Here is a 27097-nt window from a genome sequence, read left to right as displayed (position 1 = left end):
TGATACTGCATTGTGGTCTTGGATAGTAAGGTCAACATTGCAGCTACTTTTTTCCCGAAAATATTGTAAACTTACTAAAGATTAGATCCATTAGATCAACAATTTATCTCAACTCACTTTTTCTGTAGTGAGCTGAGGCAAATAGGTGGCCTTTTGTTCTTCCGTTCCATGTTTTGTAATCAGTGTGTTAATGAGTGTGTTCTGGATCTCACAAAAGACAGCCACAGATGCATCAACTTTGGCTAATTCCTCTATCACGATCACAGTGGATAAAAATGAAGCTCCTGTACCTCCATATTTTGGGTCAACTTCAATACCCATCAACTAAAGAAAAAACAAGGCAACATAGATTAAGAAAGCTATTTTTATATGGGGAAATTTCTTGCAAGAACAAGTTAAAAAATCAAATGTAACCATATTTGTTTTTTTTTTTTTTTTGGAGACAGAGTCTTGCTCTGTCTCCCAGGCTGGAGTGCAGTGGCGCGATCTCAGCTCACAGCAATCTCCACCTCCCGGGTTCAAGTGATTCTCATGCCTCAGCCTCCCAAGTCACTGGGATTACAGGTGCCTACCATCATGCCCAGCTAATTTTATTATTATTATTATTATTATTATTATTATTTTTAGTAGAGATGGGTTTCGCCGTGTTGGCCAGTCTGGTCTCGAACCCCCAACCTCAGGTGATTCACCTGCCTCAACCTCTCAAAGTCCTGGGATTACAGGTGTGAGCCACTGCGCCTGGCCACCATATTTATTCTTAATTTTAAAATTTTGTATGTATATTTTATTTTAATTTGGTATGGCAATTTTTCCATAGGTAACAAAAAAATCTGTAACAGAAACTGTATATTTGAAAAGGATAAAATTGTATTCCATCATTTGCTTCCTTTTGGGATTCAAAAAATAATGAGAGGTAAAATGCTTTAAAGTGTAGCTTAATTGAATGAGAAAATATCTTATATAAAAATACTTAGATGACCTTTCTTGCTAAGAACTGTTGTTGCCTGCTTAAAGAAGGTAGGTGGGGTTTTGGTTTTTCAACATGCCCTACTCACCTTATGCTGATTTCAATGTAATAAGGAAACAGAAGAAAATAACCTACTCCTCAATGGGAATGTCTATGGTTTCATTTGGCAAAGTTTCTTCCAGTCAGGCTCTTTCACCTTGACTTTTTCAACAAGTTAATAATCGAATGACCATTCCTTTTATGCCACCTTCAAAAGTTCAGGATGGTTAGCAGAGGTGGTGGTGTTTGCTAGAGTCACACTAGCCAAAGAACGGGTGCCTGTAAACATGACCAGTGCCAGCCAAGCCTTTCCAACAACCCCATTCTGTCACTACTGAAGCTCACGTAGTACTCTCAATTTCACAGAGAATGTGTGCCTGTGTAATTCAAAGCCCACCGCTGTTAATAGAAGGATAATTCTCTTAGTCTCTCTCTAGACATTCCTGGAGTCACACTATGCTGCAGTCAGGGCTGTGGCTGTTACATTTTGGGCTACAACAGGAAAACCACCAGAAATGGGAGTGACTGAATGGTGATAAAACCAGAAATGAGGAAGAACGGAAGGATCTGGGTTTGCCTGAGGACTGAGTAGGGCACTCTGGCTACCTCATTACAATGTCTTGAACAGATGTCAGAGACATTGCTTCTCTAAAAAAGTCACTAATCTCTCCCAAAGTGGAAATACTGTTTTTGCAAGCCGTTATGCCAAAAAGCCATGACAATGGGAGTAAGGCAGGTGAGGCTGCATCTGTGCAGCAGCGCTTTGTGGAGATGAGTAGCAGGGTGCAGGCAATGCATCACTCTGCAGACAGCCCCGCTGCAGAAATGACCAGCACAGGGGAGATCTCACGCTGTGAAACCGTGAGACTGCTTCCAGAAGCCTAGAGGGTCTGCAAGCAATAGAAATAAAACCCGGCTGAGGAATGGACTCACAGAGTCCATCTCTTCTCCACATCGGCCTCCCGTTTGACCACTATGGCTCCACATAAGATTCCATTTTCCCAAGAGTTTGACTGCGAAAAGAAAGATGGAAGAATCGCTACTACACACGGTATAAAAAAAAAAGCTGGTTGCTTTAAAACAGAAATAAATAAAACTATCTAGCCAAGCGGCAATGGTTATTTTTCAAACCGGATGGCAGACAAGATTTAGGCCAATGGCTCTGAATCGCAGCCACTTGTTCTGGGACATCTTTAGTATTAAAAATAAAAAAATAAATATTTTATACCTCTGGAGAAGTGAGAAATGATGAGTGTGGTGATTTAAAAAATGTTCTGCTAGAAGCCCCTATGCTAATAGCCTCTCCCCCTATCACAGTGAGAGCGGTTTTACTTGTATCTATTCATATGTTGTATTTCCATTAAAGAGCTATGTGACTTGGAAAGATGGGAATCTGTTGCCTGGCTAATGTGGAATTCATGTATCACCTCTGCTTCTAAGTTTATCACTTACATAGAGATTCAGGTAGAATATAAACTATGCTACGAAGTGTTACTATCTAAAGTAGGGTTTCTTCACGGTGGCATTGGGTTGGATAATTCTTTGTTGTGGCAGTTGTCCTGTGCACTACAGGATGTTGAGCAGCATGCCTTGTCTCTATCCCACTAGAGGCCAGTAGCACACCTCAGCTGTGGCAACCAGAGATGTCTCTAGACGTTGCCCAATGTCCCCTGGAGGGCAAAACTGCCCCCAGTTGAGAACCACTGGTCTAAAGATACAAATAAATTACCATCTTACTTCCAAACTTTTCCTTAAAATATACAGCATTTCCAATTAAAAATGTTAATTCCATTTTTAAAAACTTTTAAGTACATAAATATTAAGTAGGATTTCAACCAAAAAAAGAAAACAGATAATTTTGACTAGGAAATGAAGGGTTCACTGTGCTATCATTACAGTCCCTAAATTTAAAAATATGCCTATATTTTAACACCAAAATGTTTTTATAAAAGCTTGAAACTGGAAGAATTATAAAATATACCCCTTGTTGAAATAATCCTTGTATTATTGATTTCTCCATTTTCGAATTTTCATCCATGGTTGAAACCAAAGGTGCAATTTGTTCCTGAGCAAATTTTTTAACTGTAGGAAAAAGAATTACTGATAAGTCTATGTTAAAGTTACAGTCACATTAATAGTTTGCTGACAAAATTTTACATTTTAACTAAGTTAAAATATACACAGGTACCCTTCTTATATTTTTAAAATAGAATTTATAAAGTTTTATTTTTAACAGAGAAAGGTGTAGTTCCCCATATCCCTTTGTAACTCTTGATGACATCACAAAATAAATGATATGTGTAGATGGTGCAAAAACACAAGCACAAAATGAAACACGAAAGCCATGCTCCACTCTACCCAAAGGTGACTAATTTTAAATTTATTATGTATTCTTTCTGAAAACTTCTCTTTAAAAATCATCTATACTTACCTGTACACACGCACGTTCACACATAGGAATCAGGAGATACACATTGGTGTGTGCCTTGCTTCCCTCAACTATATCTTGATGATCTTTCTATGTCAGCATACTCCATCTAACCTGGTCCTTTTCATCGCTGTGTGGTCATACAGAACAGGGTTTCTCCACCTTGGCACTATGGACATGTTGGGGCAAGTGAGTCTTTGTTGTGAGGCTGTTCTGTGCATTGCAGGATGTTGAGCAGCATCCCGGCCTCTACCCCACTAGCTGCCAGGAGCATCCCCACTTCTAAGTTGTGGCAAATCAAAAATGTCTCTAAATATTGGTAAATGTCCTCTGGGGGCAAACTTGCCCCGGTTGAAAACCACTATTTCATTTTTTAATGTTTTTAAGACTTAGATGCATTTAGAATTCATTTTGATGAAAATACCTTCTTAGGGTTACTACCAACGTAATACCAAGTCGGTAGAGAAGGCAACAGGGTTAAACTGAGAGTTCAGTGCATGCGGCTTGCTTCAGTATTCCTTTGTTTCTGCACAGGCGACTCCCATTATGTAGAATCTCTTCCCTTCCCTTGTCCAACTGGCCAACTGCACTTTGTCCTTCATGGTACAGCTCAAGCTCCACACTCTCTGTGAAGCCTTTCCTGACTGCTTCCTTAGCCCACTTCTGCCACACCTAGCAAATTCCCGGTGTTCTCTGCTTTGCTCCCCAAATACCTCCATGACATTTACCATGTTATTTTGAAACTATTTCCTTTATTTGACTGTCTTTGCCACTAGACTCTGAGTTCCTTAAAAGCAGTGATTTTTTTCTTGCCCGTCTTTATTGCTTCTGTGCTTAGACTAGGTGGGTACTAAAGAAATAAATACGACTGAAGACAGAGAATCAAGATAATCTAAGCAAATTCTTTGATTTATGTACAACTATTTGACGACTCACCCTGTTTTTCCTTAGCCATCCCAAACTCACTTCCCTAAGACCATATCTAAAAGGTGAGGGAGCAAAGGAAAAGAAATTTACTAGCTGGGCGCAGTGGCTCACGCCTGTAATTCCAACACTCTGAGAGGCCGAGGTTGGTGGATCACCTGAGGTCAGGAGTTCGAGACCAGCCTTGCCAACATGGTGAAACCCCATCTCTACTAAAAATACAAAATTAGCCAGGCGTGGTGGCACACACTTGTAACCCCAGCTACTTGGGAGGCTGAGGCAGGAGAATCGCTTGAACCCAGGAGGCAGAGGTTGCAGTGAGCCGAGATAGTGCCATTGCATTCCAGCCTGGGCAGAACGAGCAAAACTCCATTTCAAAAAATAAAGAAAGAAAAGAAATTTACTTATTGTGACAGAGTTCTAAGACAGTGCCAAGATTCCCAGCCGCTAGTGTATACATGTTCTCTCTCAGTTATTCAGACATGAATCTAAGTGCTGCTGTGAAGTTGATTTTACAGGTACAATCAAGCTCCCAAATCAGCTGACCTTAAAACAGGGAGATGACAGTTGGGGGGCCTGACCTAATCAGGCGAGCCCCGAAGAAAGATGGGGCTCTTTCTGGTCAAACACGTTTTAAGGATGAGAGAGACTTGATGCTGGGAGGGAGAGTCACTGGTTTTGAAGACGGCGGGAGCCACATGGCAAGGAATACAGAGGCCTCCAGGAGTTGGGGACAACCTCTGGCTAACAGCCAGCTGGGCAACAAGACCTCAGCCCTGCAACTGCAAAGCACTGCGTACTGATACAACCGTGGGAGCTTGGAAGGACCTTGAGCTCCGGACAAAAACACAGCCCAACTGACACACTGATGTTGACCTTCTGAGACCCTGAGCCTGGACTTGCTCCAGCTGGACTTCTGACCTACAGACTGTGAGCCACTATACAGGCTCTGTTTTAACTTGTTAAGTTTGGAGTGATTCAATACTCAGCAATAGAAAACGAATACACTTACCATCCATATTCTCTAAGAACAACATTCTGATGTTCTGCTACGGATTTTTAAATAGATCATAATTTTACACCTACACCTATACCTATAAATAAATGAATGCAAACTGCTTTAAGGTTTAGTGGTATACAACTTCTACTTCATTCGGGCACCCTGTTTCAACCACAGGTGTTTCGTAGATAAAGGTAAAATTTAAATTCCACATAAAGTATGAAAACCCACTGTCTAGGCTGGGCATGGTGGCTCATGACTGTAATCCCAGCACTTTGGGAGGCCAAGGTGGGCAGATCACGAGGTCAGGAGATCGAGACCATCCTGGCTAACATGGTGAAACCACGTCTCTACTATTAAAAAAAAAATACAAAAAGCTAGCCAGGCGTGGTGGCACGTGCCTGTAGTCCCAGCTACTCAGGAGCCTGAGGCAGGAGAATTGCTTGAACCCAGGAGGCAGAGGTTGCTGTGAGCCGAGATTGTGCCACTGCACTCCAGCCTGGGTGACAGAGTGAGACTCCATCTCAAAAAAACAAACAACAACAAAAAAACCCCACTATCTAAAGAAAAGTGGAATATAAATGTACTTCTAATTCTGCAAGGCTAGATAAGAAACTGGTAACAAGGTGGCAAGAACTGGGGAGCTACAGAACATGGGTGGGAAAGCCTTCACTTTTAACTACATAGCCTTTTATTCTGTCATTTTAATCGTGGATATGCATTGCTTTTCATCAAAAAGAATTTATGTCAAAAAAACTACATTCACAAATTTAGATGAACGTATCTTTCAATCCTGTCATATGTGACTTCATATTGTAGACCCAATTCATGACTAGACGAATAATAAGGTGACATTTGTCCAGCTATTCAGGAGACTGAAGCAGGATAGCTTGAGCCCAGAGGTGGGGCTGCAGGGAGCCATGATTGTGCCACTGTGCTCCAGAGATCCTGTCTGGGGAGAAAAAGGTGATACTCATACATTTACTTACCTGAACTCTTTATCATCATCTCCTCATCTGTAAGTGTTTGCAGGGGAGCCAAGTGTAATCCATTATTTGTTATATCGAGTAGAGCTTCTGACTGGGAAGATTTTGAGACATGAGGAGGAATCTTCCAAGAAGACAAATAAGTTGGGAAATTTCTTCTTAGCTGTAGGAACAGCCCCCATTAAATAGGGAACATATATACACACACACACACAAAGGTACTTGAATATCATTTTCTTTGAGAATAACTTTATAACCCATTCTTATATTTCATGTCACCAAAACAAGGAAACTTAACCTAGCGCATTTTAAAATTCAGTCTTTTAAACACAACACAAATTAGTTTGTTAACATGACGTGATACCTTCTTTATCCAGCAATGAGCTATTTTAAATAAACAAATTTCCTAGATAATTAATTTTTGCCAATCAAGGAGACAGAACTTTCTCAAAAGATTTCATTCTCCAATGTACTTCACATTTCACTGACTTTTTAGAAAGCGAAACTGGAACTATAACACCACTGATGTCTAAAACTGACCATTGTCAAGAGCCTTCTCTTGTGAGGGCACAGAGCTACCTGCCCTGCCCTGAGTGGGCCCAGGGAGCTGGTGATGACATAGAGATACCTGCCCTGCGCTGAGTGAGCCCAGGCAGCTGGGCTTTTGTAATTTCCGCGGCTAATTTTTTTTCCAGCATCTTACAGGCAGCATAAAGATTAAGAAAATAAGCTCTGAAGTCTGAAAGAACTAGTTTCAAATCCTAGCTTCTGATATTTAAGTTATGTGATCTTGGGCAAGTGATTTTTAACCTCTCAGTTAAAACCTCTCAGAATCTCAGTTTCCTTACCTGTAAAATGCAGATACCAACCTCTTGGAGTTTTGTGAGGATTAGTAAGACCATCCATAAAAGGGCTTAGCCTATAGTAAGAGCTCAATACACCGTAATAACTATTTCTACCACAGCTGCTAAGAACACAGAAGTGGAGGTGGTCATCAGAGAAATAGAAACAGTAACGATCTTGTTAACCTGCCAGCCATCATTGCTCGCCATGAGAGTGCCTTCCTGCTACAGTGTCCCAAATCCTTTAACAAACGCAGTAAAATACTGAAGTATGTTTTCTCAGTAGTTTTGATTTACACACTGAAAAGTCAAGAAAAAGAAACTGTGCATGAGTCACTGCGTTTGAAACCACCGTCAATCTTGGCTGAATGTTGGTCAATCTTTGCAACTATGTGCCTAGGAGCAGACATACTCTGCTCTGGATTCACCTGGGAACGAGAAACATCGGCCAGTCAGAAGAAAAGTGGTATGCATCTCCCTTTTCCTAGCTAATTGTTTTGTTTTGTTTGCAGAAGTAGGAGTTGGTTTAGGGCAAAGTTGCATGGAACATTTTTTCTCATTAAAGACAGGTTGGGACAGGAAAACTTTGGGCTAGAAAGGAGGACAAAGGGGACATAAGGTATTCTTGATGAGATGGACAGGAAGAGTTAAAAAGAAGGATAAAGGAGAAGTGAAGTAAGAATCGAGGTGCAAAGGGGCTCAAGAAGGGGAAGAATGCTGCTAGCAGCAGCGGGGGAGAGAATGGTCAGTGGCAGCTGGCACGAAGAAAGAAGGAAGAAAGGGGGGAAAGAATGGAAATTAGAGGCCAGGCATGGTGGCTCACGCTTGTAATCCCAGCACTTTGGGAGGCCGAGGTGGGCAGATCACCTGAGGTCGGGAGTTCAAGGCCTGCCTGACCAACATGGAGAAATTCTGTCTCTACTAAAAATACAAAATTAGCCAAGCGTGGTGGTGCATGCCTGTAATCCCAGCTACTCGGGAGGCAGAGGCAGGATAATCACTTGAACCTGGGAGGTGGAGGTTGTGGTGAGCCAAGATTGCGCCATTGCACTCCAGCCTGGACAACAAGAGTGAAACTCTGTCTCAAAAAAAAAAAAAAAAAAAATGGAAATTGGAGAAGGAAGAGAGGTAAGCATGGGGGCCAAGTCTGCTCACTGGCTGGTGGTGGAGCCTTGAATGGGGTTCTTGATATATATTTGAATGAATGAAAGAATGCATCAACTAGTCTTCTTCACAAAAGGCTCATGAAACTTACTTACTACATTTCAAAAACTATAATACATTGCCCACATTTCTTACTTCTAAGGGAGATTATTTACTTCACTAAATCCATGACAGAATTCTGTGTGTCTGTTAGTTAATATATCACCTTTGTACCTAAGTTTATCTTTAAAAGATAGTTCACAGGGCCGGGTGCAGTGGCTCACACCTGTAGTCTCAGCACTTTCGGAGGCCAAGGCAGGTGGATCATGAGGTCAGGAGTTCAAGACCAGCCTGGCCAAGATGATGAAACCCCATCTCTGCTAAAAACTACAAAAATTAGCCAGGTACGGTGGCAGGCGCCTGTAATCCCAGCTACTCAGGAGGCTGAGGCAGGAGAATTGCTTGAACCCCGGTGGCAGAGGCTACTGTGAGCTGAGATCACGCCACCGCACTCCAGCCTGGGCTACAAAGTGAGACTCCATCTTAAAAAAAAAAAAGAAAGCTCACTACTGAGAAACTTAAAAGCCAGTGAATCTTACATTAATACCTATTTTTCCCACTGACACAACTGCGAGCCTCTTGGTTTCAATACTGCTACTGACAAAGTATAGGACCATTCAAAACATAGCAGTGATTTTAGATTCATAGACATGATAACACAGACAATTGTACTTTAAAAGGTAAGAAATGGTATAGGATCACAGGGTAAGATTATTAAAGATACTCTTCATAAAATATAGTGACAATATGCTAAGTGAATGGAATCCATTTTTGAGCAAAGCATTGAGAGATATAACCTAACATTTTTCGGCAGAAGAAATTTTCCATTTATTAATACTATGACAGTCTTTAATAAAAGAAACTTTTCTTTTCCTTGCCTTTGACTGCACAGCCTGATGTTTTGATGTTGATTTTCTAATGTCCCCTGGCCTTCAGTGTTGACCTCAGCCTTTGCAGCTTTGGTGTCCACTCCATCAAAATGATTTTCCACAGTTATAACCCATTGCACCACATCATCACATTTTTTTGTATAGAACAGCAATTGCTACTTGAATGGAATAATGGTTATTTATGCCTTGCCAAATACTTTCCAGAGGTTGAGTCTGATCTGTTTCTTACTCAATTGACCAGAGTTCTGTTGCACCTAGAAGTGTTGATGATCAAGTCTGGGCCTCTGTGGACAGAACAATAAAGTCCATGAACTTGGACGGGGGTAAAATTACATCCTTATTTCACTAACCTCTAACTAAAATACAGCATTTCCTTCTATTATGAATGTAAGCAATGAGTTACAGTAGTCTTAGCAGTATCTGTGACTCTGTCATCAAAAGAAATTACAGATACTTTTATATCACATTGATTTGGTACAAATATCTTGAAATATTATCTGTGCTCTTCGTTACTTCAAATTCACAGCAGTGAATTTGAATTTGTGAATAGAACTACTGCCGGATCTTATTTAATTAACAAACACACATTACTATATCACAATTAGGTGGCGGGCGCCTGTAGTCCCAGCTACTCGGGAGGCTGAGGCAGGAGAATGGCGTGAACCCGGGAGGCGGAGCTTGCAGTGAGCAGAGATCCGGCCACTGCACTCCAGCCTGGGCGACAGAGCGAGACTCCATCTCAAAAAAAAAAAAAAAAAAAAAAAAAAAAAAAAGTATTTTTTATATCCAGCATCTTTGGGGGAAAAAATAGAATTCCCTTGTAACCCTCTATATTTTATGCACTTTGAATCATTGAGAAAAGGTCTATAAACTTTACTACATTGTTGTTTATTCTTCATTCAAGACACAAAGAAGGTTAAGAACTCCTGACTGTGGAATGTTCTGGTAAAGGCTCTTTTGCCAGTTAGTAAAAGAATTGAGTTAGTTCCCTTCCTCCATTATGCTCCAGCATAATGAAGAATTGCTCTAAACATTCTTAAAGTGCTTTAAACCTAGAAGCTTTCACAATATATGAAAGGCAAAGGAAGATGTATCAGAGGTGTTGTGTTGTCTCCTGAAGCTTCTCCCCAACTACTCGACCCTTAAGAGTTAGGAAAGGTTGTGGAGAGAAAGAAGAAAAGTTTTTTTCTTTTTTTCTTCTTTTTTTTTTTTTTGAGAGAGTCTCGCTCTGTCACCCAGGCTGGAGTGCAATGGTACGATCTCGACTCACTGCAAGCTCAGCCTCCTAGCTTCAAGTGATTCTCATACCTCAGCCTCCTGAGTAGCTAGGATTACAGGTATGCACCACCACACCCAGCTAATTTTTTCTATTTTTAGTAGAGATGGGGTTTCACTGTGTTGGCCAGGCTGGTCTCGAACTCCTGGCCTCAAGTGATCCGCCCACCTCGGCCTCCCAAAGTGCTGGGATTACTGGCGTGAGCCACCATGCCCAGCTAGAAAGGAAAAATTCTTATACTCTGTGGGTTGAGTCTATAAATCACTGTTGCAATCACTTTGGACAATTTAGTGACAGCAAAGATAAAAACATAGGCCATGGTTTGCATGTGTCCCTTCTAAAATTCAGATGTTGAAATTTAATGTCATAGTATTGAGGGGGGGTGCCTTTAAGAGGTGATTAGGTTATGAGAGCTCCTCCTTGGGAATGAGACTAAGGCCCTTATAAAAGAGGCTTCACACAGCATCAGCCCAGCCCTTCCGTTCTGCCAAGTGAAGATGTGGGAAGAAAGCCTTCCTCAGACAACCGAACCTGCCTGTGAATGGATCTTGGAATTCCCATCCTCCAGAACTCTGAGAAATAAATTTGTTTTCTTTATAAGTACCCAGTCTATGGTATTCTGTTACAGCAGCACAAAGTGAACTAAAACAACATATTTACACTAAGGCCCAGTAATTTTACTTCAGTTCATATGCACAAGGAGAGATGTGCAAAAAGATGCAGTGATTTTTGTAAAGGCAAAAAACTAAAAATCCAATTATCTGTCAACAAAGCAATGCATAAATTGTCATATATTGACACAACAGAATATCTTATAGCAGTTAAAGGGAACTTGGGAGCTACACGGATCAACATGCATAAATTTTGAAAATACAGTATAGAGTTAAAGATGCAGTTAGCGAGAGGATTTGTTCAGGAGGACAGCATTTATGTACGCTTTAAAACACCAAATGATAGTATATATTCTTATGAGGACATAAAGATATAGCAAAATTTTAAAAACACCAACAGGAAGCATACAGATGAGCTTCAGGATGGAGGTTATATCTGAGGAGAGGGTGCAAGTGTGAGTTTTGTGTTAGCATTGTTTTATTTCTTTTTTTTTTTTCTCTCTCTCTCTACTTTTTTTTTGAGACAGAATCTTGCTTTATCACCCCGGCTGGAGTGCGGTGGTGTGGTTTCAGCTCACTGCAAACTCCGCCTCCTGGGTTTAAGTGATTCTTGTGCCTCAGTCTCCAAGTAGCTAGGACTACAGGTATATGCCACCATGCCCAGCTAATTTTTGTATTTTTAGTAGAGACAGGGTTTCACCATGTTAGCTAGGCTGGTCTTGAACTCCTGGCCTCAAGCAATCCACCCACCTTGACCTCCCAAAGTGCTGGGATTAGAGGCATGAGCCAGCATGCCTGGTCTGTTTTATTTCTTTTAAAAAAATATGTAGTATTGCTTCACTTGAGTAACCTTTAAAACAAATCTGTAGCAAAGGTGGGTTGTGTGGATATGGGTATCAGTTATATTCATTTTTGGACTTTTTCTGTATATTAGAAATGTTTGATAAGAAAAAACTTTAAGAAACTTTACAGAGTTTTTTCTTTCTTTTTTAGAAATAGAGATGGGGTCTTACTATGTTGCCCAGGCTGGCCTTGAACTCCCGGCCTCAAGTGATCCTCCTGTCTTAGCCTCCCAAAGTGCTGATATTATACTTGTAAGCCATTATGCCCAGCAAAAATTGTAAGACTTAAAAGTATGTACAATTGCCTGAACCATGTATGCTTTGGGATTTCATTTTTATTATTTTATTTTTTTGAGATAGGGTCTTGCTCTGTCACTAAGGATGGAGTGTAGTGGCAGGACCATGGCTCACTGCGGCCTCTACCTCCTGGGTTCAAGCGATCCTCCCAGCTCAGCTTTCTGACTAGCTATGACTTCAGGTGTGCGACACCACACCCAGCTAATTTTTTAACTTTTTGTAGAGACAGGGTCTTGCTATGTTACCCAGGCTAGTTTCAAACTCTTGGCCTCAAGTGATCCTTCTGCCTTAGCCTCCTGAAGTGCTGGGATTACAGGCCTAAGCTACCATGCCTAGCCTGTTTTCAAAGGGATTCAAAGTAGGCTTGCTTTTAAAAGCTAGAAGTAGGTTTTAGATAATGTGCTCAGTATGACACAGAACAATTTTAAGGATAAGATCATAACTGCTGAATATTGTTACAATAATTAAACTAGTTTATTACAGTAACATTTACCAACTAATCTATTAGTGTCTGAGAAAGAACGTCCCTGAGATTTAAATCAGTGTGTAGCCTCCCCAGACCAATCTGATTCAATTTTTACGTAACAAAGTGGTGAGTTGTTTTTCAGTTGCTGTAGATCTCAGGTCACATAAAACTGGACATACCCAAATGAACCAAGCATGCAACCACAGAGGGAACATAAGCCCTCGGACTGAGGAGTAAGGACTTAATTATTCTAAGAAGTGGATAGTTTATGGCAGGATCAAGGATCTAATGAGATGAGCTCTCGGGTCACACCCTGGCAGGATCTGGTCAGATCATGCCTCCTGGCATCCCCTCACTGCAGCATCCAATCAGATCACACCTCATTACCCCATGCTTACAAAAACCTGATCCAGCCCCCAGCTCAGGGAGACACTGTTGTGGGAGTAATCCCAGTGTTCTCCTTACTTGTTACAAGTAATAAAATCCCCTTGCTAAACCTCCTTAGTTGTGGACATTGGATTGATATCTGCCAAGGGATCATACACACCCGTTGTGTGGGAACAAGGGGTTACCACGTTGGCTGCCGTATTAGTCCATTTTCACACTGTTGATAAAGACATACCTGAGACTGGGAAGAGAAAGAGGTTGAATTGGACTTACAGTTCCATATGGCTGGGAGGGCCTCCAAACCATGGCAGGAGGCGAAAGGAACTTCTTATATGGTGACAGCAGAAAATGGGAAAGAAGCAAAAGTGGAAACCCCTGATAAACACATCAGATCTCCTGAGACTTATTCATCATCAAAAGAATAGAACGGGAAATACTGGCCCTCACAGTTAAATTACTTCCCCCTGGGTCCCTCCCACAACATGTGGGAATTCTAGCAGATACAATTCTAGCAGATACAATTCAAGATTTGGGTGGAGACACAGCCAAATCATATCAGCTGCATAGCTGTATCACTTGGAGAACTTAAAAAAGAGCTATCATAGCCACAACATTTAAGATTGTGATTCAAGAGTAGACTCTGCCGTGGGCATCCTTACTGCTAAAAAGCACCCCAGATCATTCTGTCGTGCAGCTTGGGCTGGAATTTGTGGTTTAATGTGCATGACTTTGGAGACTGAAAACTCAACCCATCTTATGACTTTCAAAAACCAAACCATTCACTTATGGCTTAGAGTTCAAGTAATAATCTATGAACGTGCCCTACCCCATGACGTCCCTTCTCCAGTTGGCTTTAACATTTTCTCCTGGTTTTAATAGGCAACATACAAACAAGGCTCAAAACACCTGTTATCACATCCCCATCCAGCCCACTTCTCTACCTATCCCATAGGCAACCTCTTTCTTTTTTTTTAAATTAGCTTCTTATGTATCCTTCTAGTGTTCTCTTAAAACAAATATAAGCACATAGGAATACACGTTCTTATTTTTCTCCCTGTCCTTTCAAAAGTGTAGCATACTATGTATCCTATTCTGTGTCTTCCTTTTTTTTTTTCATGTAGCAATATATTCAAGAGATATTTGCATATTAAGACATAGAGAGCCTTTTCACTCCTTTTTAAAATTTAAATAGTTGCAAAATAGTCCACTGTGTACAAGTACCAAGCTCTTTGTTTTTAGAACTAGGCTCCACCTTAGATTGCATAAAACCTAATAAAAGTCATTAACTCTGGGGGTAGGATAGGCTGGGGAAGGTACAACAGAACTTTTGTTGTAAGTAAACTGAAATGAGGGAGATCTTTGTGAGCATCTAGATGGTGGTGGTGGTTATGCAAATCTACATGTGATAAAATACCATAGAATGATACATTTACATATTTCTCTAACCAACCAGGTTAAATGGTGATGATAGAGGGGCTTTGAACTGACTATAGACAGATTAACAAGAGTAGAGACAAGGTTTATTTACACAGGCAGTTGTGTTTTCAGAAGACTTGGTTTAAGTTTACATAAAGTTTTTCCCTGCGGCTGCTGATTGGATGTTTTCAGTTTAAAATTTTCGTAATACTTTGGTGGACTATTATTAGTTCTGTTTAATCAGAGCCTTGGCCAAAACAGTATGCTGTTTTAATATTTAAATTTTTGTGCCAATCTGATAGGTGTAAATTTGTAACACAAGGTGTTCTTTTGTTTGTTTGTTTGTTTGTTTTGAGATGGAGTCTCACTCTGTCTCCCAGGCTGGAGTGCAGTGGTGCCATCTTGGCTCACTGCAACCTCCCCCCAAGAACTGCTTGGGTTCAAGTAATTCTCCTGATTCAGCCGCCTGCGTAGCTGGGATTACAGGTGCCCACCACCACACCTGGCTAATTTTTGTTTTTTTAGTAGAGACAGGGTTTCACCATATTGGCCAGGCTGGTCTCCAACTCCTGACCTCAGGTGATCTGCCCGCCTCAGCCTCCCAAAGTGTTGGGATTACAGGTGTGAGCCACCACCACACTGGGCCAGGCATTCTTATATTTGTGTTTCTCTTCCTATGCGTTTGAGCATGTTTCCATATGTCTACAAACTATTTGTATTTCTTTTTCTGCATACAGTTTATTCATGTTCTTTGCCCATTTTTCTATTCAATGTCTTTTTCTGTTCCCATTGATTTCTAGGAACTTTATACAAATTAGGGAATTTGGCTCTTTGCTGGCAGAAATTGCAACTTTTAAAAAAGCCAGGTTGTGATTTGTCTTTTGACTTCACTTATAGTTTTGGTTGTTTTGCCACGCAAATACATTATTTTATTTATTTATTTATTTTTGTGACAGGGTCTCACTTTGTCACCCAGGCTGGAGTGCAGTGATGTGATCACAGCTGAGTGTAGTATTGACCTCCTGGACTCAGGTGATCCTCCCACCTCAGCCTTCCAAGTAGCTGGGACTATAGATGCACACCTTTCCCAGCTAATTTTTTGTCATTGTTGTTGTTGCGGAGACAAGGTCTCGCTATGTTGCCCAGGCTGATGTCAAACTCCTAGATTCAAGCGATCCTTGTGGCTTGGCCCTCACAAAGTGCAGTGATTGCAGGCATGAGCGACCGTGCCTGGCCTAAAAGCCTTTTATTTTTATTAATTGCTTTTTCTTCAGGGTGATCTGGTTTAACATTTGTTTTGTTTTGTTTTTGTTTTCAAGACAGTCCCACTCTGTCACCCAGACATGAGGGCAGTGGCACGACCACTGCTCACTGGAACCTCAACTTCCCAGGGTCAAGTGATCCTCCCACCTCAGTCCCCCGGATAGCTGGGACTGAGGCAGGAAATAGGGTCTGGAGGCAGGGAACCTAAGGACTTCCTAGAACTAAATTAATGGAAAGCCCCCAACCTTCTAAAGCCAAGTAAATAATTTTGTAACTCTACTTCAGCTATGGCAGGAAACATCATACACCAAGTAACCAACGGGAAACCTCGAGAGTATATTTGAATCCCAGAAAATTCTGTAACTGGGCCCTTGAGCTGCTTACTTGGGCCCGCCCCAACCCCGTGGAGCGTGCTTTCATATCAATACATCTCTGCTTTTGTTGCTTCATTCTTTGCTTGCTGTGTTTGTGCATTTTGTCCAATTCTTTGTTCAAAATGCCAAGAACCTGGACACCCTACACTGGGAACATATTTTGGTTAGCCAGCCCAAAATGTGCGGTTTATTTTTCACCTTTTCCTTTCTGCACCATCCAGGGGAATCTTCTCTCTCTCTTTTCCTTTCCAACTCAGGATCCTTGGTGGGCAGCATCTAAACATGGAGGCAACTGCAGGTTTCTGGCCAGGGCCTCTCTCCAGCGTTGCCTGAAGGCCAAGGAGTGAATAAGGATAGTTGCCCTCCCTGGAAGAGGTAAGGACTCTTTTCTATCATTTCCGGTTGTGGTCCCTGATCCCTACATGTGGCGCAGCTAATCTGGAGTAAACTCGAACACATTCGAGTTCTCTTCTTATGCTAAATTCTTCCCTTCCCCTATTTGACTGGCTAAGGACAAAAGAACCCACTCAGCCTCCAGTGCCTATCATTACAGTTCATGACTATCACTTTAGTGGAATGGGAAGCATGGGAAAGCAAGGCCTTATCAAATTATGAGGATGCTAAAAGTTGGGGATTACACCCAGGAACCAAAGGAAAGCTCATAGTAGGCCATTGCCTCTGGAGGGAAAACATGCAAAGTGGGATTGGTGCCCACCTAAGGTCAGAGATGTCTGACACTCTAAGAGTGGACCCCACAGAGGGATGCCTCAGGGGATCGAACTCCAGACTTCAACCTCTCCAAAGGGGACACCCTAGGCAGAGGTTCTGAGGTCCAGTACTAAGCCCTCCTTAGAATTTTCTCTCACAGATGACAATGGGAAATTTTGCAATACTGTTTGGTCCCAATATTGTTTGGAATCTGGAGTTTGCTGCTGAATGGGAAAGTGGGATGGAGTTGTATGTACCCAGGCAGGTTTTTGTGCTGCTGTTCTAAGCAGGGGGCCTGGTTAATGAGTGATGCTCTCCTTTGGTGCTGTTTGGCCCCAGTGTTCTTTGGAGCCTGGGGAGGTTTGCCCTTTAAAAACCAAACTGCCATGGAAACTGCTTTACCCACAATTTTGGTTCACAGCCTTCATTGGATTATCTATTGGGGCATACAAAGTAAAACTGTTAAGCCTGTATTGCTATCTCACGGCTAGAGTTCCAAGGTAAAAGCTATTGGATCTTTGTGTGTGTGTGTGTGTGTGTGTGTGTGTGTGTGTGTGTGTGTGTGCCTGTCTAGATGTGTTTATTTGTATATATACTTACTATTAAATGTTGTGTCTACCAAATTGGCTTATAAGTAAAAGATTGCTCATAAATTAAGTACACAAGTCTAAGAAAATTTCAAGTTCACATGACTTAAGTATAAACAAACTGGTTTGAAAACTATTGATAAAACAAAACTAGAAATGCCTTCAGAATTGTCAACATACATTTTTTTCTGGATTTTATATTTGTCTCCGCTAGATATTTTGAGGTGTCAGGGTTTGGCATACAAGATTATAAAACTATAAACCCAGCCAAAACAAAATGATCTTGATTTGCATGTCTTTTTTTGGCGGGGGCAAATGAGAGTAATTTAATGTTATTAGCCAAGTCTTCTGAGTTATTGGTAAAAATATCTGCCTATTTAATTTTGAGGCTCTTACTTAGGTTTAGGTGAGCACTGGATGTTCACTGGCTATTAAAACAATTATAGTGTCTAATATTTCAGTTTGCAGAAGTAATCCAGATAAACTGTTGAAAATGAAGGAATTGAGTACAGTAAACGGGATAAATGTTTTCGGAAAACTTTTTTGGGTAAATTAAAATCTTAGTTTTGATGCTCATTTACTATCTGGGTCATTTTCAATTAAGAAAGGGTTGTGAGGGCCGGGTGCGGTGGCTCAAGCCTGTAATCCCAGCACTTTGGGAGGCCGAGACGGGCGGATCACGAGGTCAGGAGATCGAGACCATCCTGGCTAATAACACGGTGAAACCCCGTCTCTACTAAAAAAAATACAAAAAACTAGCCGGGCGAGGTGGCGGGCGCCTGTAGTCCCAGCTACTTGGGAGGCTGAGGCAGGAGAATGGCGTGAACCCGGGAGGCGGAGCTTGCAGTGAGTTGAGCTCCCACCACTGCACTCCAGCCTGGGCGACAGAGCCAGACTCCGTCTCAAAAAAAAAAAAAAAAGAAAGGGTTGTGATATGGGGAAATATGTTTCTAAAATTGTGCAAATGTTCTTATCTATAAATGCCCATATCTGATACTTCAGAATTTCTTGTTTTTTTTTTTATGGTTTCATTAAAGTTTCAGGTTACTAAGGATATCCTTGGGTTACTAAGGATAAGAATTCTAATTAACACATAATTCTGAATACAAAATACGCCAGAAAGGGTTGTGTTATTAGTGAGAAAAAGTAGAATTTTGTGTAATTCAGAAGTTATCTAAAAGTTAGTTCAAATTACAGATTTGAAAAGGTTCCCTTATAACCATGTGCAATACTTTCTCTCAGTCTCCACCACCCAGACCAGGAATTTTGGTGTTCATGTCATAGTTAGCTGTAAAATCATCTTAAGTAGTTGGAAGTCTTTGCAAACTCAAAATTAACTACTCTAGACTCCTTCTGGGAGGGGCAGTGGAGATTGTCCAATGCTGTGACTCAGTAGCTGTGGCTTCACCGTTTTACAGTGGTGTCACAGGTTCAATCCTGGCTTGGGGAATGAGTCGTTTCTGGTTTGATATCTGTGTGACATTTACCATTTGCTGATTCTCTTCCCCTCCGTGAACTGGCTCAAATGTTTCTTCTCTGAGCACCTGGGAGGTTACCTTTGGTAAAGTTCAAAGCCAGAAATACTGGCCACTTGGCATGGCTAGAATTGGGTAATAGGAGATTTAAAAGGATTTTTTTTTTTAATAGAGCACTATGGTTAAAAGCCTAATTAAGACAGAGCAAGACTTGTCTCAAAAAAAAAAAAAAAAAAAAAAAAAAAAAAAGCCTAATTAAAAGTGGATATCCAAGCTATATGTATACTTAAAAGGCCTTTACGTATTTTTTTTCTCTTCTTGGATCTTGTTTTGCTGGGAAGAAGTTCTTTTTTTTTTATTCTCTTCACAGTTGACTATTTTTCTCCGTTTTGTCTTGCACACGTGAGAGGCCCTAAGATAACTTCGGAGAGCATGGGACTCCTTGGGAAAAACAGAAAAGTCACCAAGGACCCTATTTTGAGGGAAAAACCCTGTTTTCCTCAGAACCCCAAGAATTAAAAGTGCTATGATAGATCCCTCTCAAAATCTATTCTTGTCTTCCAGTTATTCCTGCTTATTAAGCCGTAGAAACTGTGTGTTTTCCTGGCCCTGTTTCGTGAAGAGCTCCACCCTGAGGCCAGTAATCCAATTAGTAGATTGACAGATGAAAAATCTTACAACTACTGCATCTTTTGTCTATCTGTGTAGTTATATATATGTTATGTGTGTGATGTTTATATAAAAAAGACATGCAAGTTGTGTAAAGAAAGCAAAATATGTTTTTGGTAAAAGATTATAACAAGCCATGGGAATGTAAATTTTTGCCTAGTTTAGACGGTTAAAGGATTGTTTTCAGTTAAATAAGATAAAGCTAAAGGTTTGAACAAGTTGTGGAAGGTTTGTAAAAATTAATCTTGTAAAAGAAATTCTCTGTGTGAATATACTGACTACATTCAAAAGGGTATTATTTTATTTTTCCATAAATTGAGCATTGGAATAAAAGTACAAGGTTTTCTTAAGGCACTGATCTGCTCTTTAACAAAAATGTATAAAGAGATTATGAGAATCCCATCTTATGGTCATTCTGATTAAGACTGAATGGATTTGTCTATAAGGTTTCATTTAAAAAATAAAATACTGGGGTTGATATTAACGGTGGACCAATGCAGGGGGGAAATTTGACTTTGTCTCCCTTGAACAAAATTTTCATGTAATTGTAAAGGATAATGAAATACTCAAGCTAGGATTGAACCTGTGACACTATTATTGCCTTGCAAATAAACTACTGAATAGAAGAAGAAGACAGGAGACAGATTGTTTGGAAAGCTAAGTCTTCTTATTTATTTATTTATTTATTTGTTTATTTATTTATTTATTGAGATGGAGTCTTGCTCTGTCACCCAGGCTGGAGTGCAGTGGCACGATCTTGGCTAACTACAACCTCTACCTCCCGGGTTCAAGCGATTCTCCTGCCTCAGCCTCCCAAGTAGCTAGGATTACAGGCACACGCCACCACACCCAGTTAATTTTTGTATTTTTAGTGGAGACGGGGTTTCACCATGTTGATCAGGCTGGTCTGTGGCATTATGGCAACCATTTCAAAATATGTCGAAGTATATTTTGGGGTTAAATATTTTGATTTGCTGCACTGGCAAGGGAGATGAGAAAATGGATCTCTCATACATTGTTTTTGGGAATGTAAAATGGTACAGTCACTCTGGAAAACAGTTTAGCTGTTTCTTATGCAATTATCATATGACACAGCAGTTGTACTCTTTTGTATTTATTCAAGAGAAGTAAGAACATAAGTTCAAAGACCTGTGCACAAATGTCCACAGCAGCTTTAGCCACAACAGTAAAAAACTGGAGACAATCCAGATGTCCTTCAGTGGGTGAATTATCTGTGGTACATCCCTATCATGGTGCAGGGACCCATTTGGAATCCCAGAGCTAGCATAATGCTTCTTTTAAGCTGAAGACATCTGAGATTCAACAAGTGCAGGAAAAGCCTCCTAGGAGCTTCCCTTATCTGACTAAAAGCAGCGACCTCCAGGAAATGAGGCTATCAGAAATTCCGCCTACTGGGGAGATTTTGGCCCTGAAGATGGATAGGCAAATGTTATTACACAATTTCTTACCACCTGTTTGTTTTCCTAAAAATCTGTTTGTCTTTCCCAAGGGGACCTATTTGTTTGTTTTATAGAGGCCCTTTCTCCCCCTTCCTTTATATACCTAAGGATATTAATAGGTACATAAAGGTTAGGATAGTGTTACCACAGGGGCAAATCAGATAACAAGATGCAGGATCTCTCTGTATTTCTTTTTATAACTGCATGAAAAGATGTAAATATTAGATATATAAGCATGTAAATATAGGTATAAATATAGGTATATAAACCCTTTAACCATTTAATGAGCCAGGTGCTTGCTCATTATGCATAGGAAATAAACCTTTTACTACTGTTAATCTGTCTTTTGTTATTTAATTTCCAAGCCCCAGTCACTGAACCCAAGAGGGTGGATGAACATTTTTTCCTTCCCCTACAATAAATTCTATTCAGCAAAAAAACAAAAAAAAGACTGGATGATTCTATTTATCTAATATTCTTGAAATGACAAATTTATAAAGCTAGAGATTAGTGTTTACCGGGGAGTAGAGACCAGGACAGGAGGTTAGGGGTAGCGAGTGGTTATAAGAGGACAAACAACACAATCCTTATGCTGTTGGAACTGTCTGTAGCTTGACTATAGCGGTGGATACACAAACATATGTGATAAAACTGCACAGTCCTACACACACATATACACGTAAAATGGAATATCTGAAAAAGCTTGGTGTGTTGTATTGAAAAAGCTTGGTGTGTTGTCAGAATCAAAATGGAGTCACTAATGTAAAACAAACAAACAAACAGACACAACAACCTTAACAAATAGAGTGAGGGAAGGCCATGAAAAAAGGGTTCTCATATTTGCAAGCCTGATAAAAAACTATCACCAAAGATTGCAAACACCAAAATATTGCACAAAGGCCATCACAACCTTACAGAAAAAATACTTCTGCAAGGCCTACCTGCCCCAGTAACTGCCCGTCCAACCCCGGACCTGCATCATCCTTGTTATTGATCTTGTAGCCAACTATAATTATTTTAAAACAATTATGTAATCCTATGGCACGTGTATTTCCATTGCAATGCTCTATTCCCAAATAAGCATCTTTTCTTTCAGAGAGCCTCTTTCTGTTATTTAGGTTGACAGTATCAATGTCAATTTCTTGGTTGTGATATTGTACTATAGTTTGATAAAGTGTTACCACAGGGGCAAATCAGATAACAAGATGCAGGATCTCTCCGTATTTCTTTTCATAACTGCATGAAAATCTACAATTATCTGAAATGAAGTTTAAACAAATTCTCTCACCACCCCCAAAGGAAAATTAAACTACTTTATGGGCTTTAAAATTACAGGAATTGATATGGCTTATGAGAATTGTATCAACAATTTATTAGAATTTAATGAAAAAACACTTAACACTATATTCAGTTTCGATTTTGATTTCCTATGCCAAATTGTTTATACCTGCTTGATATGGTTTGGCTGTGTCCCCACCCAAATCTCATCTTGAATTGTAGCTCCCATAATCCCTATGTGTCATGACAGGGACCCAGTGGAAGGTAACTGAATCATGGGGGTGGGGTGTTCCCGTGTTGTTCTCATGATAGTGAGTAAGTCTCACAAGATCTGATTGTTTTGTAAAGGGCAATTCCTCTGCACTTCTCTCTTGCCTGCCACTATGTAAGATGTGCCTTTGCTCCTCCTTCACCTTCCTCATCACAATTGTGTGACCTTGCCAGCCATGTGGAACTGTGAATCCATCAAACCTCTTTTTCTTTATAAATTACCCAGTCTTGGGTATGCCTTTATTAGCGGTGTGTCAATGGATTAGATTTTAAGTTGATCCCAATTTCAATTTTCATCCCAAGTCAAAACTTCTACACCAGAATCTGTCCAACCTCTGCTTGCTTTCTCCAGAAATAATAGCTTCGGTTTTAGGTATTCTCCAAAACTGCTGAAAACACAACTTTTCCCATCTACCAGTCTCTGATTCTTCATTCTAGTCTTTAGGAATTCCTAACAATGCCTTGCCCTTTTAAGAATCAGGCACAGTGGCTCATGCCTGCAATCCCAACACTTTTGGAGGCCAAGGCAGGAGGATCACTTGAGTCCAGGAGTTTGAAGTTGCAGTGAGCCATGATCTGTATCACTGCACTCCAGCCTGGGTGACAGAACAAGATCCTGTCTCTAAAAAACTAACAAACTAACTTAATTAATTTTAAAAATAGCTAATGTTTACTGAGGATTTGTTATGAGTCAGCTGTTCTAAGTATTTAAGAACATTTATGATGAGTCAGCTGTTCCAAGTTCTCAGGCTAAGAGGTGTGTCATTCCATAGAGAAAGGCAAGAGAGTGAGAGAGGGTAAGAGAGAGTGAGAAATGAGGGGAGAAAAAGAGAGAGCAAGAGAAGGCCAAAGTTGTCCTTTTATGAGGAACTCACTCTCTCGAAACCAGCATTAATAATTTACGAGGCCAGTTCCCCTATGACCCAAACACTTCCCATTAGGCCCCCGACTCAAAACCTCCGCACTGGGGGTCAAGCTTCCAACACATGAATTTTGGGGGACACGTTCAAACCATTTGTGCTCTCTCTACCTGGATGCCAAATACATGTCCAAAAAAAATACTTCTGATTTTGTTGAAGAGCAAAAAGTTGAACAACAAGAATTATATCTATTTTGGCAGCTGCTGTCTAGCAGATGTTCAGAGAATTAACTGAACAAGAAATCACCTCAAGGATATTTTTCAAGAATCACTTCTTGGCTGGGTGCAGTGGCTCATGCCTGTAATCCCAGCATTTTGGAGAGTGATGTGGGAGGATCGCTTGAGGCCAGGAGTTCCAGATGAGCCTGGCCAACACAGTGAGACTTCATCTCTACAAAACACTTTAAAAATTAGCCAGGTGTAGTGACACATGCCTGTGGTCCCAGCTCCCAGGAAGCTGAAGTCAGAGAATCACCTGAGCCAGGAGTTCAAGGTTATGGTAAGCTATGATCATGCCACTGCACTCCAGCCTGGGCAACACAGTGAGCCCTTGTTAAAAAAAAAAAAAAAAAAAAAAAGAATCATCTCTTAAAAGACATCAAGCGGCCTGGTGTGGTGGCTCACGCCTGTAATCCCAGCACTTTGGGAGGCCGTGGCAGGTGGATCACGAGGTTAAGAGTTCGAGACCAGCCTGGCCAAGATGGTGAAACCCCATCTGTACTAAAACTACAAAAATTAGCCGGGCATGGTGGCAGGCACCTGTAATCCCAGCTACTTGGGCAGGAGAATCACTCGAACCTGGGTGGCATAGGTTGCAGTGAGCTGAGATCGCGCCACTGCACTCCAACCTGGGCGACAGAGTGAGATACCGTCTCAAAAAAAAAAAAAAAAAAAAAAAGAAAGATATCAAGCTACATTAAAATGCTTTGGAACCGCAGGTTAACTACAAGGTCCAATTCTCCACTAATTGGGTTGCTTAGACCAAATTGACAGGGCAGTTCTAATCCATCTGCAGGACTAGGAGAGACCTTCTGAGAAGGCAGGGGTAGGCTGAAGGCCAGTGTTGCAATCTGATTGTTGTGTGACTCAGGAACACTGGTTATTGCCTCTGAGTTCATTTGCAAAATGAAGCCACTAATATACCTAATTCAGAAGTTTACAGGAAGAGTAAATAGGGTAGTGGGTGTAAAATGCTGTCCCTGGTCTACAATAAGTGAGTAAATGCTAGCTCTCTATTTGCCTCTGGATAGAAACCAAAATTAGCCCTACCTTGCATTTCTTCCCACTCCATGCCACCTGTGTCCACAGCAATCTACTTGCCCTGTGGCACTAGGAAACTCCAAAGCTCTTGGCCTTCAATGGCTCCTCACAATCCAAAAGGATCAATCCCCAATTCCCTAAAATGGCCTCAGTCCCCTTTTGTTGCAGTTTTCTGACCACTCCTTTCCCCTCCTAAACTCTAACCCAGCTTCCAAAGAGCCTATCACTTCCCAATGGTCCTAGTCATTTCTATCTTCTGAATCTGCACGCAGATGGTAGCCCCTTAGGATTTGTTCCACACCTACGTGATATGAGGTTAGTTCCATATAGTTCTAACCTCTTCCCTAAAAGATAAACTTCTTGAAGGTAGAGTGTTTTACTCATTATTACATCTGCCGTAGCACACAATGCTTCGTGCATGGCAGTAAGAGCTGATATTTATCGAGAGCTGACTATATGCCAAGCACTATTCTAAGTGCCTCACATGAACATATGAACTCATTTAATTTTCACACCAGTTTTGGAATAGGCACAATTATTCTCTCCATTTACAGATCGGAAAACTGAGACCCAAAGCATAACCTGTCCAAGCTTATACCACTAGGAAGTGAGAGGGCCTGGGTTCAGACCCAAGCAGCCTAGCTGCAGAACCCATGTTCTTAACCACTATGCTACAGTCGACGTTCAATAAATTTGGCTAATTTATGTAAAAGAGCTTAAAAAACTATAAAGGACTATAAGCCACAATAAACCAAAAGTCCAAACAAAATAGGCTTTTGATATCTGTAAGGAAGGGGAGACAGTAGTATATGAAGGTTAAGTTTAGAATCAGACCAGAGTTCGAATACCAGCTCTATCACTTTCTATCTGTGGGCAAGTTATTATTCTTTTTCAGCATTAACCGCTGCATATGCAAGATTAAACTACATGTTAAGATGGTTGTGAGAATTGAGATGACTCAGGTAGAATGAGAACGTGCCTACCACAGATTATGTGGTCAATAAATTTTGGCTCTAAAACAGAGTCAAATGGTAAAACCAAGGAAATTTTCTTTGCTAAGTTATTAACCAACAATTATAAACAGTATTAAACAACAATCACTTACTATTTTTTTATTGCATTTCAGGCCTGTAAAACAAATAACATTAATTATCTCTAATGAGTAAAAAGTTAAGAGTTCTGCCTCTGGGCATAAGACTGGAGTAGCAGTTGGAAAACCCAACTCATTAAAGCAAATGCAAAGGAAACACGAAAAGCACACGTAAGCAGTGGGAAAATTCCCAGTGAGGTGTACTGAGTACTGACAAACACAAGTGTATCCAAATGTGTATGTTCTGGAAAGCATGCTATATAATAGGTCCAAGGGGTGAAGAGCATAGGATGTTTAACACAGGGGCTGTTAACGAACCAACAGTTTGTGTAGGTGCAGAGATCAGAATTAAGCACAAAAGGCTGGTTTCAGCTTAAGTTCATGGAAGAGGGACCGGCACAGGCTCCCCTGGGCCGCGGTGAGTCTATCCACGGAAGATACCCAGGCTCTAGACATAAGATAAGGGGCAGAGGGAACTCTGTCCCTGGCCTGGAAGACCGAACAACTCCGAAGTCCCTTACTACCTTTGAGCGGGGCCGCGGAAGGAAGAACAGGGAGACACCCTGCTCAGAAGGAGACTGGGCCTATATTTTAACAATCTTTTTTGGAGGGGGGGGGGGGTGTGAAATGTAATCACTGGGGAAAGGTGGGTTAGGGCATCAGGGAGGTAACACCTGTGCAAAATCTATCCAGAGATCAAGACTCAGTTGCTCTCAGGACGCAATGGCCTGCAAAGGACATCTTGTTGACGCGACCCTCCGACTCCACTGAAGGCGCTTGCTCCGCCAAAGCAGCTTCTAGACAGCCCCGACCCCCCTGCCACCAGCTGCCGCCCCCAGAGGCCTGAAGGGGGTCGGGGTGGTGGGCTTCCCGCGGGTAATGGTCTGGGGAGATGGGCCCACGACGTGGAGCGGGGCTCAGGCTGGCGCCCCGAGGCCCGTTAAAAGGCTCTGCCAGCTGTGATGCCAGGGGCTAAGGTCTCCCTGGGCCCCCAGGACGCCAGCCTCGAACGCACTCACCAGCCTGCTGCCGCGCAGCAGCCGCACTGCCAGGCTCTCCATCGTCGCCGCAGGCCTCTCGGCTCAGCGCCTCTGGGTGACTAGTCAGCCCGTGGGAGCTACGCGAACCAGGCTCCGCCCACTCTGTACCCGCCCCGCACACACCCCCCTT

The 27097-nt window shown here is 41.4% G+C and overlaps 1 protein-coding gene across 1 annotated transcript in view; it reads right to left on the bottom strand.

Moving 5' to 3' along the window:
- Positions 1–27073, bottom strand: part of ACADSB (acyl-CoA dehydrogenase short/branched chain) — a 41517-nt gene extending 14444 nt beyond the window's left edge. The window contains exons 1-4 of the mRNA XM_007964320.3: positions 26947–27073; positions 6348–6507; positions 2988–3088; positions 118–324 (exon numbers count right to left, since the gene is read on the bottom strand). Of these exons, the coding sequence (XP_007962511.1) occupies positions 118–324; positions 2988–3088; positions 6348–6507; positions 26947–26988 (510 nt within the window). The 5' untranslated portion in view covers positions 26989–27073. The remainder of the gene's footprint in view (positions 1–117; positions 325–2987; positions 3089–6347; positions 6508–26946) is intronic.
- Between the last annotated feature and the right edge of the window lie 24 nt (positions 27074–27097).

This window comes from Chlorocebus sabaeus, chromosome 9 (assembly GCF_047675955.1).
Source record: "Chlorocebus sabaeus isolate Y175 chromosome 9, mChlSab1.0.hap1, whole genome shotgun sequence".
In the NCBI taxonomy this organism is placed as follows: domain Eukaryota; kingdom Metazoa; phylum Chordata; class Mammalia; order Primates; family Cercopithecidae; genus Chlorocebus; species Chlorocebus sabaeus.
The sequence above is the reverse complement of the archived record's forward strand: the minus strand, read 5'-3'. Positions and strand labels throughout refer to the sequence as shown.